At 44.7% G+C, this 14,151-nt stretch overlaps 1 protein-coding gene across 2 annotated transcripts in view; it reads right to left on the bottom strand.

The window, feature by feature from the left end:
• Positions 1–14,151, bottom strand: part of TNFAIP8 (TNF alpha induced protein 8) — a 107,545-nt gene that overhangs the window by 27,172 nt on the left and 66,222 nt on the right. The window contains exon 1 of one of the 2 annotated variants that reach the window (XM_058539129.1): positions 9,408–9,630. The exons of the other annotated variant lie outside the window; for it this stretch is intronic. Coding sequence (XP_058395112.1) covers positions 9,408–9,480 — 73 coding nt within the window. The 5' untranslated portion in view covers positions 9,481–9,630. Of the gene's footprint in view, positions 1–9,407; positions 9,631–14,151 lie in introns of those variants that run through there. 2 annotated transcript variants of the gene reach the window in all.

Genomic DNA, 14,151 nt, shown 5'->3' with positions numbered 1-14,151 from the left:
GATTCTCATAGGGTCCGCTGCCTCATCTTCTGAGCTATACTCACATCTCTGCTTCCCCAGGCCCTGCAGAGGAGGTACTGACTCAGGCAACATTTGCTGGGATGAGTATCTGAAGCCCAGGGAAGGCAGCAGTGATTGAGGGAGAGAGGCTGTACCCTGGAAGCAGGAGTCTACTGGACTGTCCATGGCAGGCAGAACAGCCTGTGCTTCTGGGACCTCTAGTCCCCAGCTCTTCAGCCTGAGCGGGCCACGTGAAAATACATACCCGGGCCAGATGAGCTGGCATCAAGCATGGATGGCATGTCAAACTGCAAGGAAAGTTCATGAGTTGCCTCTTCTCTTCTTTACAGTCAACCATGACTTGGGCAAATGAGGTCTTAAAGCTTCAGGAGCCTAAAGCTATCGTGGTCACTTACGGCATTCTGCTTAGTGGCCTCTTCATTTCATCGTTTCCTTGAAAAAAACTTGGCTCCTAGTTATTTATAAAATTAAATCTTGTTTGTCACTACATAGCTGGAGAGTGTATTCCCATGTAAGTCCACAAACGATACTACAGTCATGCGCTGCATAATGACGTTTCGGTCAACAACAGACTACCTGTACGACAATGGTCCCATAATATTACTACCATATACCTAGGTGGTAGTAGGCTGTACCATCTAGGTTTGTGTAAGTACACTCTATGATGTTCATGCAACGAAACCACCTAAGGACGCATTTCTCAGAACGTATCCCCATCATTAAGTGATGCATGAGTGTATATACACAAAAACAAACCCCCATACATCTTAAAACCATAAATACCATGAGGCGCCAGCCTAATAACAGCAGCATTGCACAACCAGATTCCCAGAGCAGCACTCCCTCAGCCATTTGCTGCCCACTCAGCAGTTAGTCACTCAGGACACACCACAGCTCTATGTCTAACTCTTCTTCAAGATTCTTAAGCTCTTAGAACATGATTTGAGCAACTGCTCTTGCAGGTATCTTAGTCAGTGGCTGGGGAAGCAGTGACTGCAGCCCCACAGTCACTTCCTGAAATAGAACGTATGCTGACTCCCAGAATGCACCAGGGAAAATGAGGCTGTGGGACGCCCATCTACTCCTACAGTGGCGAGTTCGTGTCTGAATGCTGACTACCTTCCCACCCACACACATGCACACCTTCTCCCCAAACAAGAGCGCCCCTGCCCAACCAGAACCTCACTAGCTAATTTTCCTGAATGATGTTCTCAAAGGAATGAAAACAAGTGAGCTCACTGTTTGATTGCCTCTCCCGGTCTACGACTTATTACACCACCAGGGGTCTAATAGGATCTATTTGCAGTGCTAAATTTTATTTCACAATGCCTCCTCATCTTTTACTCTCCTGAGTTACACTTAGGAGAAGGTGAAATAAGAAATCTCCATATGTTCAACCATTCCATTTAGGTTTTGTAAATTCCCCTAAGTAGTCAATGACACATACACAAACAGTTTAGGTCTGTCCTGCTCTAAACAGATCTCATGCAAAACCCCAGAATGCTGAAACTTATGTCTGTGAAACTTTTTGTTTGCCAAACAGGCACAAGGTGGGTAGAAAGGGCCTGGACATCACCTTTCTGGGCCTTGGTTTCTCATCTGTAAAATGAAGAGGGTAGACATAAGGACCTGCAATGTTGCTTTTAACTCTAAATCATGGTGATTCCACCTGTATTTATAGGGGACTTATTTTAATTACAAAAGGCTTCTCACTGCAAATCTTCTTTAAATATTGCAGATATACATAATGATTTGATTTTTTTTTAATTCAGCTTATATTATCTTTTTAGACACAGTCCACTAAATGAAGAGAGGTATACAGCCATGCTCATCTCATTGTTTTCCACGTTGTAGCATCTTTCTCATACACATGGAAATGCTGACAAATAAATGGTCTGTGGCAAATCTAGTCACTCTGCATTATTCTGAAATGAAATCACTGGGTGCCGAGATTTTTCCGGCCCTACTGCATTCTCTTTCACCAGCCCACTTTTTGGCTACTTCCTGGATTACCAATAGCCAGGAGCAAGGAATTTAATCACCCATGTTATCCTGATTGTTCAATGGCATCAAGAAAGGTGTGATGCATACTCAGTCTGATGAAAATTTCAGAAGTGAGGAAGAAAAAGGCCTGAATATACTTAAGCTGCAGAGCTGGGGGTGCCAGGCAATGCCAGGTTACCCGTGATATCCACTGTAGAGGAGACAGTATGGCACAGATCTCTAAATGCATTTTCCACTTTAGTCCTTGTCAGCACACCACACTCCAAGGCTAATTGATTACATAAAAGGAAATGTAATCACATCAAAGTCCAGTGTTTCAGAGCATATGCTGTACCTTTCACATTATACATGCCATCAAGGTCAGCCGCACCAAGTGCCATGCATTTCATTAGAGCCCAACCACTGCTTCACCTCCTTTCCTCTTCATTCCCTCTGCCAAGCAGGGGCTGGGCAAGGAAGGGAACAGAGGAAAAAACTGGTACAGTAATATTTAGCAACGAATGCTATTATATAGCTGCCACACCACATAGGGTTAAAACATTGAGGACACTACATGGTGTGGCAGCCTAATAGTCTACCATTGGGCTTTCTGATTATAGAAGAGGATATCAGTAAATCACCACCATGGAACAACTGAACTTTTCTCTTTTATGATAAATACTCTGCTAGGTATTGGTCCCATTCTTTCTAGTGGAAGTTCCCTGAAGAGTAGTAATCCCAGGAGGTGGGGCAACCATGAGGTCCCTGGAAGGCTCTGCAAGGCTGCCTGCTGGCACAATGTGCTTGGGGGCAGCATTCAGGCATACCTCTGTCTTGGCACTTGACTGACCTCAGTTACTTGATTGGCAAGCTGACTGATCAAAGCCGGCTTCTTGAAAACCCACCACGGAACTGGGGATTCCAGCTATGGCGGACTATGACGAGATGGATTCAAGGTAACCTGGAGCCCAGAGAAACTACTGCAGCAGCACTGAGGAACACGTTAGGTGCCTGTTAAATGACATTTAAACTGAGGAGGGCTAAAATTGAGAATGCAAATGCCTGTGCATATTCCCAACAAATCACTATATAATCAGGAGACATGACAAATTAACTGAGTAGAACACAACTGTGCTGAGAATCACTTACTTGTGTATACACATCTTGCAGATTTTAAAGAAATTTGAAACTCAGTGGATGCTACAAAGTCACAAGATAATATAACACACCTGTAACTGAACCTTGTTTCACATCAGTGACCAGGGGAGTCGGTGCTCTCCATTCTCAAGCTGGCCACTGCCTCAGGAAGTGAGGTCCCTCTCTTGTCCCACAGGTGCGGGGGGGTCCCTCTCACTGCAGTGGGCTCCAGGTGCCTCCTACCCAGGGCTCCTAGACCTCCTGAATCAGGGGCAGAAGGATGCACTCAGGACTCCCTGCTTGTGCCGCTGAGAGGCAGGGAAAGAGCCAGGGCCTGGGCTCTTCTCTTTCTCCTCCAAGACACTTGGTCTCTCCACTTCTGGCTTCTCAAACTGGGGTATGAGTGGACACAGGACCACAGGGAGCAGCCTCATGAGTGCCAAGCTTACTTGAAGGTGGGGGAGGGCAGCTTTTGGACATTCCTGGAGGTACCGTGTCAGGGTTAAAAGCACAGGCTCTATGGCTAATCAGCTTCTATTCAAATCCTGATTCTACCTTTTCCAGCTTTCTGGTTTTAGGCACATTTTTTAACCTCTCTGAACCTCGGTTTTCTTAATTGTTATGTGGTATTAACACAAAGGGTTAATATACAAATATTAAATGAGATAATAGACATAACCAGATGCTTAGCACTATGTCTGGCCCGTGGAAGAGCTCAATACATTTTAGTTTCAAAACTGTTTCTTCAGTCTTCAAGGCAATTTGAGATGCTGGCAAGCCACTGTGGGACCTGACCCCAGTGATGAAAGACACATTCTTGTTTTGCCTCTGCCATTGCAAGTATTTATTGGAGAACTTAAGAAATCTTAAATAGGTTTGTCCCCTAGGTTTGGAAGGCACTACTCCTATAAAGTGAGGCTAGACAACTTCTAAGCAGTGCTCTAAAAGGTTTCATCATGTCATGCAATCTCATTTTAAATTGATTAATTAATTTTGATAATGCTTTATTAGGCCCTTCTGTATGAGAGGCCCTAGGTCAGGCACTGGAGATTCAGAAAAAAAACATGCACAAATTTTGCTGTCAAAAAGCTTATAATAGGGGTGGGCCAGGTGGCTCAAGCGGTTAAGTGCGCGTGCTCTGCTGCGGCGGCCCGGGGTTCGCAGGTTCGGATCCCAGGCGCACACTGACGCACCGCTTGTTAGGCCATGCTGTGGTGAACGTCCCATATAAAGTAGAGGAAGATGGCCACGGATGTTAGCTCAGGGCCAATCTTCCTCAAGAAAAAAAAAGGGGAGGATTGGCATCAGATGTTAGCTCAGGGCTAGTCCTCCTCATACACACACACACACACAAAAAGCTTATAATAAAATGGAGGCAAAGGAAAAGGAAACTAATAACCATAATACATGAAAACATGGTACAACTGAGGGAAGGATAGGGTGTTATGGGAACACCCTGAAAGAGCATCTACTCCAAACTGGGTCCAGTTGTAGATATCACCCAGTTGAGGAAGGGAAAGAGAGTGACGCCAACAAAGGAAACAGCACTTGATGAGGGAACAAGGGAGTAAACAACAGGGCAACACTAGGGTTGGTCAGACCAGTCCGATGGTGAGGTAGATATCTGCTGTTATGTTGGTGACCCATGTCAGAACTCCCTTCCTATTTCTGGAGAAGCCCTCATTTTGCAAGTGGTGGAAGGAGTCAGACTGCCGTTCCCCACCACCAAGGCTGGAACCAGAAGTTCCCTCTTCCATGGGCAGCAAGGGGCAGGTACACAATCTAGCACTGCAGAATCAGAAGGCTTATTTCTGGGACTTTGAACGTTGAGGATGACCAAATATCCAGCCACAGCTGGAGTCCCAGCAGTGACAGAACTGAAAAATACAGAGGAGGTGAAGGCTGTGGCAAGGTCGTAACCAGAAGATTCTTGGGTACGTCCTTGGCTGCATTTCCTGCTGCATTTTCCAGGCTAATTCTGCAGCCTTTTTGTGGATGTGTGAATTACCCAATATACTTCATCAATTCTTCTGCTTATGAGAGCAGGAATCAATCTCCATTTCTTACAACCAAGAACTCTGATGACAGAAGTGGTTATTGTAATCACCAGTACACAAATGCTGAGGGCGTGAACCAATGCAGGGACAGGGGAGGTGAAGAGAAGAAGATGCATTCAACAGATCACGAGGAGGACGAAGCCCTGGCTGGAAGCTGAAGATGAAGGAGAGGGCAGGGTCCAGGACAGCTTGCAGATTTGTAGTTTGGAAGCCAAAAAGACAGCAATGATATGCAGTGAAAATACAAAAGGAGGATCAGATCTGTGAAGAGTAGAAGACGATGGGCTCAGTTTAGACCTACTGAATTTGAAGTACGTATATGACATTCAAAACACGGTATTTATCAGGCAGCTGGCTGTAAAGGTGGCTCTTAGAAAAGCCAGGGCTGGAGGTCCAGGAAATTAGACAGAAACAGGCAGGAAAAAAAAGGGAAATCCTAGGCCCTTCTGTATCCTTGGCCCTAGATACCAAGGAAGGAGTTTAGGATTTCAGGGACACTGGTCTCCTAGTGTTAAATGCTGCAAAAAAACGTCAAGTAAAATTAGGACGAAAATACGAATGCTGGGTCACTGGTGATTTTAGCACCTGGGAAGTCATTGATGATTTTGGCGATTTCAATGGAGCAGTGGAGAAAAACACAGACTTCAGTGGGATGAGGGATGACAAAGAGTGAGAAAGAAGAAACCACATAAGAGTTAAAAAAAAAAAAAACAGGTTTATTTTAAAGGAGAGAGATGACTATAATTGGACAAAGTTGTTGAGGATTATCTTTAAAGAATGGAGATCATTCATTTTATAAATATTTAATGATCACCTCTTACTGTGTAGGTCTTGGAGATACAGTGAGGAATAAAAGAGACATGGTCTTGCCCTCAAGAGCTTGTGGTCAAGAGAAAAGATGCTAAACAATGTGGTGAGTGGCAGCGAGGAAAAGAATAGGTGCTCTGAGAGAGCGCAATATGGGATCCTAATTGAGGTTGGGGGCTCAGAAAAAGCCTCTCCAAGGAGCTGACCAGGAAAAGCGGGTCAGGCAGGGAGCAAGATATTTCAGACAGAAAGACCAGCAATGCCACCACCCTGAAGTGGAGAGCTTGAGCACATCTATCCGCTGAAGGGAAGGAGCCAGGAAAGACATGGGCCAACTGGTGTGGTGAGGAGCTCAAGGTAGAAGGAATAACCTTCAGTAGCGACAACACTTGTTCCACAGATTCTGGGAGGGTGGGTGTGGGTGAAGGTGAGTCCGTCAGCCTGGGAGCAGGAAGTTGAGGGAGTTGTCTAATGGCTACTGTTTTCTTTGTGAAATAGCAAGTCTGGTGAGGCATGAGAGAACTGGGTGAGGTGGTGGCGGGAAGTGCTATTATGGGCAATGGAGGAGGAGCTGAGCTCACTCACAATTCAACCTTAGTCTTTTCCAAGTTCACAAAGCAACCCCTTCTTAACAATGTTTTTCTCGCTTTCTGGTACTGAAGCTTCAATAACCAGGACAAAGGAAGCCTGGATCCCTTGGTGCTTAGCACTAGAAAGGTCCTCAGAGATCTTAACTGTCATTCATTTTTCCTACTTCATAATTAAGTAATTTACTCAATAGGAAGCAATCAAATGCCAAAAATGTGGCCATCAACGCATCCCCTCAGGAAGCCCCCATCAACTGGAAACAGTTGATATCCTCCTTTCGATGGCCTTCCCTTTTTTGGTAAAGTGGGTTTTTCCTTCATTTCTCTTGCTCTCCTATTCATTTATGCCTGGTATTCTTAAATTCATTCAGCTCTTAATAAAGTGAGGCCTGGATTATTTTTCTCGGCTTAATACTCAAGCACAATCACCTATTCATTTCTAAGTAGGCAAAATTAAATCAATTCTTTAGAAGGTGGCTATAGACTGAGGATGGAGGTTCAGCACTCCTGGCACGGAGTCAAGTACGTTCCAAGCTATGATGGTTTAACAATATCCCTAGTCATTGGCTTCTATGTTCACTCACATACACAAATATGTTGGCCTCCAAGGACCTCTGAATCCGACTTGATATTTTTTTCAGACTCAACTCCAAACAAAGTATACTAGTCTCTAACTGTGGTTCAGAATAATGACTTAAAAGTATCTCCCATTACAGCAAATCAGGCATGAAGCATCCGAAGGTAATTTTCTTGCAATGCAGACATTGTGGAGAGCTCATGGTGATCTCACACTAAATGGGATACATAAGTTTGACAGGAGAAAAACGAAGCTAGGGAGAGGTGAAAGAATTAGTAAAGATAGAGAAGTAAAATAACTGAGTTATTTACACACCATAGCTCCTTTCATGGAGATCTGAGTGTTGGTAGCTAAACAGGGGGATCTAGATCACAGCCAATAAACAGCCTTGCAAGAACTGCCCAGGACAGACACACAGACACACATACACATATACACACACACTCATCCTTTATTTCCTGGCAGAAGCTACAATGATTCCACCTGATGATAATGTATTTGATCAATCTCCCTCAAGAGTTATTCCATATCCAATCCTAATAGACATCAATTTAAAACTCTAACACCTCATATTACTTTAAAAGAAACATTCTGGGCTTTCTGTAAAAAGCACAGAGGCCAGATAATTTGCTGCAGATCCATAGAACGTAAATGGCAAGTGGGGGTAAGGTGAGGAACAAGCCCGAGGGCACCATTAAGGGACCACTTCACACTGCAGTTTTCAAGCCTGCAATTGGAGAGCTGGGCAGGGGGGAAGAATGTGGATGCTGCTAGAGGAATGTATAATATACTTCGGGATACTGTTTTCCCACTTTCTTCCTACTCCCTTTTTCCCAAAAGAAAGGAAAAACATGCCTGGGAGAAAACAGTAATTTAACTGCTACTTGTAATTCACACAAAAGTTCACTGTTGGATTCGCTCAGCCGGTTCCCTATTTGCCTTCAACTACTTTTGACTTACTATAAATTGCTGTTAAAAAGACAGAAAAGAAAAGCATCCATCAGCACATAGCTCCATCAGGACAGAGGCCACAGCGGGGAAATTAATCCCCCAAACTCTGCATCAAGCTCAAAAACAATGCTCTTGGCTGTCATTTTTCACTCACACCAGCCCCATATTTCTATTAAACAAGCCTCTTTTTTACCGCTTTCTTCAAATAGCATAATTAGGTAAACGTCAGCCCACAGAGACCCCATTATGAAACACAGAGCTTTACTTTGGGCAGGGAATCCATAAAAGACAGAAGGGGACAAGTTTCAAGGGCTCTCCCTACTGATATCTACCAATTGGAGAAATGACGGGGCTCCTCTGGCCCCCGAAGCTGCTGTGATTGACTTGAAACCTACCAGCTTCCTAAGAGGCTACTTAAAAAGGAATTTCACAATCTTGAACAGTCTCCTTTCTTACTCTCTAATTTTCCCCAACTAGCCCCACTTCCACCCCCACTTACAAGAGGCCTTTTGTATACATAAAGTTTCAGGAAACAAAGCATACAAGCACTCACACACAAATAAACTCCCCGAACTAACACCAGAGTATAATTGTGTTTTGATTGGAGCTTTTCCAGCCCTGTCACCGTTCTCTGTTAGAAGTAAATGAAACTCTTTGCTTCGGCAAAGTTAGAAACAGACAAACTCTCCTAAATTTCAAGCTGCACAAGGCCCCCCCTCATATCTCTCAGCCCCCTTAAGCTCCCAACAAAATGAATTCATGCTGATAAAGCCAGCGGGGGGGGGGGTGCGGGGAACCCAACCAACTTATTCCCCTAAAAAAGATCTTTCACTTCTCCTCACTCAGCTTCCCTTTTTAGCCGGAAACACACCGCGTTTCCAATGTCTGAAAGCCTTTTCAAGAGACCGTCAACTCTTAGGGCTCTTCTAGAGGATGCGGATTTCGGCTGTCCTGATGTAGGCAGGCAGCGCTTTTCCAAGTACATTTTGCATTCTTGGAATCAATACTGGGGCCCTTTCGTTTCCAGAGAAATCTTAAAAGCTGCCTCTAGTGGGCTGGCTGAGCTAGGTCCGACTCTTCCTCCCCTCCCCTCCCCTCTGAACGGCAGCGGGGCGAGAAGGGTACAGAGTTCGGCATATTCAGTCCTAACTGCGCTGCGAAGGCGCAGAGAAAGCGGACAAAGTACCCACCGCTCACTTTACAGCTCTCATCTGCTCCCTTACTACGCCCTTCCCCCACATTCCTCTGCGGAACTTGGCCAGCCCCCCACAGAAATCAAAATCATACCTTCCTTGGATTCTTCTGCTTCGGAGTGCATGGTGTCAGGGTAACCCGCTGCCGGGGCGATTACCGCAGACATGTACCCAGATGAGCTGCAAGTTTGCTCCGCAGCCAAAACCCGCACACGACGATAGAAATTAAAAGGAAGGAAAGCCACTAAAATCAAAACCTCCCTGGGCGGGAGGGCTGGTTCTGATGCAGGGATTTTCAGGGGGAAAGTTCTGCAAGAGTGACGAATCGCGTCTCAGCTGGGCGGCGGGAGTCCGCCCCTGAGGCCGCGCGCCCCAGCCTGTCGCAGGGACCTGGCGCGGCTGGCGGGGCCCGGGCGCACGCAGGTGGGGCGGAGGCCGGACCACAGCCCGACTCCGAAGAGGCAGGGCAGAGGGGTGCCGCCGGCAAACGTAACTGAGACAGCTACGCCTGTGAAATAAATGTGCAATGAAGAAAAAAAGGCTCATCTCGGCGCGCGCTGCAGTTTTACCTAAATAATAAAATGCACACGCAGTCAAAGAAATGCTTCTGAATCTTTGGGTTACATTTTTTCGACGCCCATTTAACTTTCCTTGTCTTGGGGTCTTATATGCCCCAAATTAAGGAATTTAAAGCTGCTCGGTTTTGTATGTTATTTTTGCAGGAAAGTAACGTGGGTATTGGTCCATGTGGCTAGAAGGTCCTGCTTCACAAAGCACAGACAGCTTCACAAGCCCAAGAGGGGGGCCTTTTGAAGAAAGTGGGGGCGGCCTCACCCCTTACCTTTACAGGGAAGAGCAGCCAAGGCGGCTTACTCATTCAGTGTAACCCGCGCGAGCACTCTTACTCAAACCCCAGCCGGTGCGCACTAACTTCACTGCGGTTACCCCAAAGGGGCGACCTCAGACGGGTGCACCGATCCTTCCCCGCCCACTCGCGACAACCAGGCATAAATTCCTTCAAAACGCGAGTGGGGGGTGGTGTATTCCAGCTTTTGAAATGCTGACAGAATAGAGTCTGGAGAGCCTTAAGAACGGTCGCAATTCTACCCCCTGGTCCAGTCCACAGGCTCCTACGATTGGCCGAGGGGAAGGCGTCTTAGCTTCGTGAAACCTCGGTTTTTCCTTCGGAGAAGTGGGGACCAGAGCTGCCACTGATATATCTGTCTTATGGAGGTATTTCGCAGAGCACTAGTTTTATTATCAATCTAAGGCAAAAGGTCCTCAAAAACATACCTGAAAGATCGATTAGGAAGTTGTAAGAAAAGTTATATTCTTTTAATAATTTTTTTCCAGCTGCTTTCTTTTTCCTCATTTCCTATTTTCATATGGGCAAAAAACAAGAGTAGAGGCACTATGGTAAATTTAGTGGAAAGAATATGCAAAAGATATGGATTTAAAGAGTCTAAATTAAAATTTATTATTTTTATGACCTTGAGCAAATTATTTAATCTCTCTGGGCCTTCCTTTCCTCATCTGTGAAATGAGGATAAACATAGTATTTACTTCACAGATTTATGTTTGGTATTAAATAAAGTAATATAAGCAAAAAATGATTCAAAAACCACAAACTACACAGATTACTACAAACTACTACACCATTAAAAGTAAATTTTTGTAAAAGATACTTGGGTTTTTTCTCATTTCAATATTGGGTTTGAATAGTAAAAAATGTTTATACTATTCACAAGCAGTGAAGGCTACTATAAATATTAATATAAGGCGTAGATATTAAATCACTTCCTACTGCTGAGTGCTTCTAACATGCCTAACACCCTAAGCAGAATTTTATCTCAATTTCACTGAAAGGGCAGGGTGATGAGAGGAAGACATAGCCAGTCAAGAGAAGAGAAGAGGAGAAACATCTGGAAAATATCAGTGTTGTGGAGCCTTCCGGAAACTGACCTCACCACCAAAAGGGTAACAGGCTGCACCCTTCTGAAAGTCTCAGTTAAGTGCATGGTCACCTCTGCCACACATGCTGGTCAGGAGCTGCTAAGATGCATACCTCCACTCAGTAACCTCAAACTTAGGGAGGACACATGAGGATCATTCTGAACCCAGAGGTGCTCCCTCACCAGTCAGAAGTGACCTTTCCTGTCCTATCCAAGGAATCATTCTGGGAGCCCCCCCCCCCCCAACATACACCATCTGTCCTTGCCCTCCCCCACTGAAGTCCAGATGTCCACAGATGTCCACCAGGAGCCCTGCAGGCCCTCCCCAGGGCCAGGCACTACACAGATAAGATAGCTCTCATTTATCTATAATTGGACTAAGACGCAGTGCCTTTCCAAGGTGATGATTATGCAAATTCAGACAACCCAAATTCCAGGCCCCATCCTCCTCAGGCAGGACTCACTTACACCTTCTGCTTTCAGACAGTGCCCCCATAAGAATTATTTATTAAATGTTCTTTTGCAAGTCAAATTATGTACAAACCACATTAAGGTGTGTTAAAATACATATCCGTAAAGCCCTGCTTGTTTTTGCACTGGGTTCACAAAAAGGCCTTTGGCCCTGCTCAGGTTAGCCAAGGAGAACAACTGCTGAATGAACAGTTCCAGCGCTGCCGTGTCAGCCTTGGAATTCAATTTAGAGTCATTTTAGCAGCTCGGTGGATCTTTGAACATTCACCAAGATCCTCAGGAAACCTGGAAAGAAACTTCTTTTGTATTTAAATGAAATCCAGCAGTCACCTTGGGGAAGAATGTCCTGGTCTAGCTCAAGAGGAAGGAACGCTCAGTTTATTTTAAAAGATTGTAGTAGGTGAAGAAGGATGCTCCTCAGTCACCTGCACAACCTCAAAGCCATCTGCCCTGGGCAAACTACACTGCCCCATGACCCCACCCTGCAAAATGGGCAGCTGATTCTCTGGGGCTTCCCTGGTCTGCTGCTGCTTCCAGATATATACCAGGTTGGTCACTTCATCTCGATTTTGCTCTGCTTTTATTACTTTGTAGCCCTAGTGAATAATGTTCCAGTATATCATAATGACTTGTTACCTCCTGTAGGTGGAACCTGTTCACTCTGCTATGTTTAAGAAACATCCTTTAGTCTGGCAATATGCTTGGAGGTCACACCAACAATCTATTACAGAACACCTGATACAAAATAGCTACTAAGTTAGCAACATTTCTCATTTATTACCAAACTGTATTTAAATAGGATGTTGAACTCCTACTCATGTTTAGTAATGGATCTCTCACCTTCGAGTCAAGGTGGGAGAGTTAAAATGCTGGCTAAGATTCTGATGGTTTTCTCATTCACTCAGGTATTATCAAATATTTACATGTGTCACATGTAAATGGGCCCTGCTCACCTGGAGCTTACTGGTATAATTTTGGCAATTTTGACCACAGAGTTAAAGAAAAATGAGAAGACCAGCAGAACTGAGAAGAGAAGGTGCAGTTTATTCAGGACATATCACATACTCTGCTTACAGTCAAGAATGCTGTAAGTTCTCTGCAGTGAAAAATACTCAGCGTCTCTTTAATTATATACCTACAGCTTCTTGGTCTAAGAGCCCCAGGTCACGAAAACAGTCATTTCATCAATATTTTTATGTCTACCCTGCTGAGGCTGGGTAGACAGAAAATGTCAGCCTCTGCTGACAAGAGGCTGAATCGGTACCTATAACATTTTAGGTCAAAAAAAAAAAAAGGAGTTGTTTATACTTAATATAAAAAATGGCTTTCTTCTATTTGACTTTGAGGTTTTGCTCAACATTTCTTGCATTATGTCTATACAATGGAAAGTTTGAAGACTTCCATGATCTACATATAAACTTGGTTTTCAATCTCTCCCCTCATACGTGGGAAAGATCTGTGTTCTTGGTCTCACCTGGTTGGGGCTGCAGATTTTGCATGCTTCTTATCCTCCTCAGACACTCTCTTCAATTTAACCCCAAAAGAGAGGTGGGGTGAAATGAGTGTCTCTCCATAGCCCCTCCCTAGTCTAGGTGATCTCGCTCTCCTTGCCTTGAGAAAATTTTATTTACCAGAAATGGAGAAGGGGCTGCTCAAATGACAGTGGAGGTCACTTATGCACCTTCTCAGGAGGCCAAGCCCTGTGCCTCAAGCAGCCTTATGCTTCTGCATTGCTGGGTACTGGGGTGAGGGTGAGAAGCTTGGAAGTGTGGAGTGGGGCAGAACTGCTGTGAATCGAGGAAGAACACTGAGGATAAGTATGGATATGGAGGAAGGAGAAAGCTGCCTCCCAGGGCCCTGCCTGGGGATTTGAAGCTTGCTATGGGTAAACCCTCTCCTCAGTCTCCCCTGTGAATCTTCAGTAAATCCTACCTGCTCACTAACGCTCTGGGTGTGAGCGGATAATTCTGAGGGGATGGGAAGAACTGCTGACATCTGAGAGGAGCATGCACACAGAGACAACGGTACATCTGGGGTACACTTGTTTCCTCAGCTTTCGTTGTTTGCTTTTATTTCTGTCCTAAGAAGTCTTCCTTGCTGAAAAGCTTTTAGCAGACGATTAAACACACACACAAACACACACACACAAACACACACACACACACACTCGAAATCAGGTCTGAAAATATTATCTGAAGAATTTATGACCTATGGTCTTTCTTTTATAATACTTAGCAATGATGCCTTACATTTATATAGGTTTTATTCAGACTTCCCAATTAGCTCCCTTGGGTCATCATACCCATTTACAGATATGTAATTAAAGAAAGGGAGGTTATATGATTTGCTCAAGGTCACAAAACTAAATAATAATATTCTTTAGACTACAGTAAATGCAGTCTAGGCCTCCTGTCT

This window comes from Diceros bicornis, chromosome 1 (assembly GCF_020826845.1).
Source record: "Diceros bicornis minor isolate mBicDic1 chromosome 1, mDicBic1.mat.cur, whole genome shotgun sequence".
NCBI classification, from domain to species: domain Eukaryota; kingdom Metazoa; phylum Chordata; class Mammalia; order Perissodactyla; family Rhinocerotidae; genus Diceros; species Diceros bicornis.
Note: the sequence above shows the minus strand (reverse complement) of the source record. Positions and strands in the feature narration are given on the sequence as shown.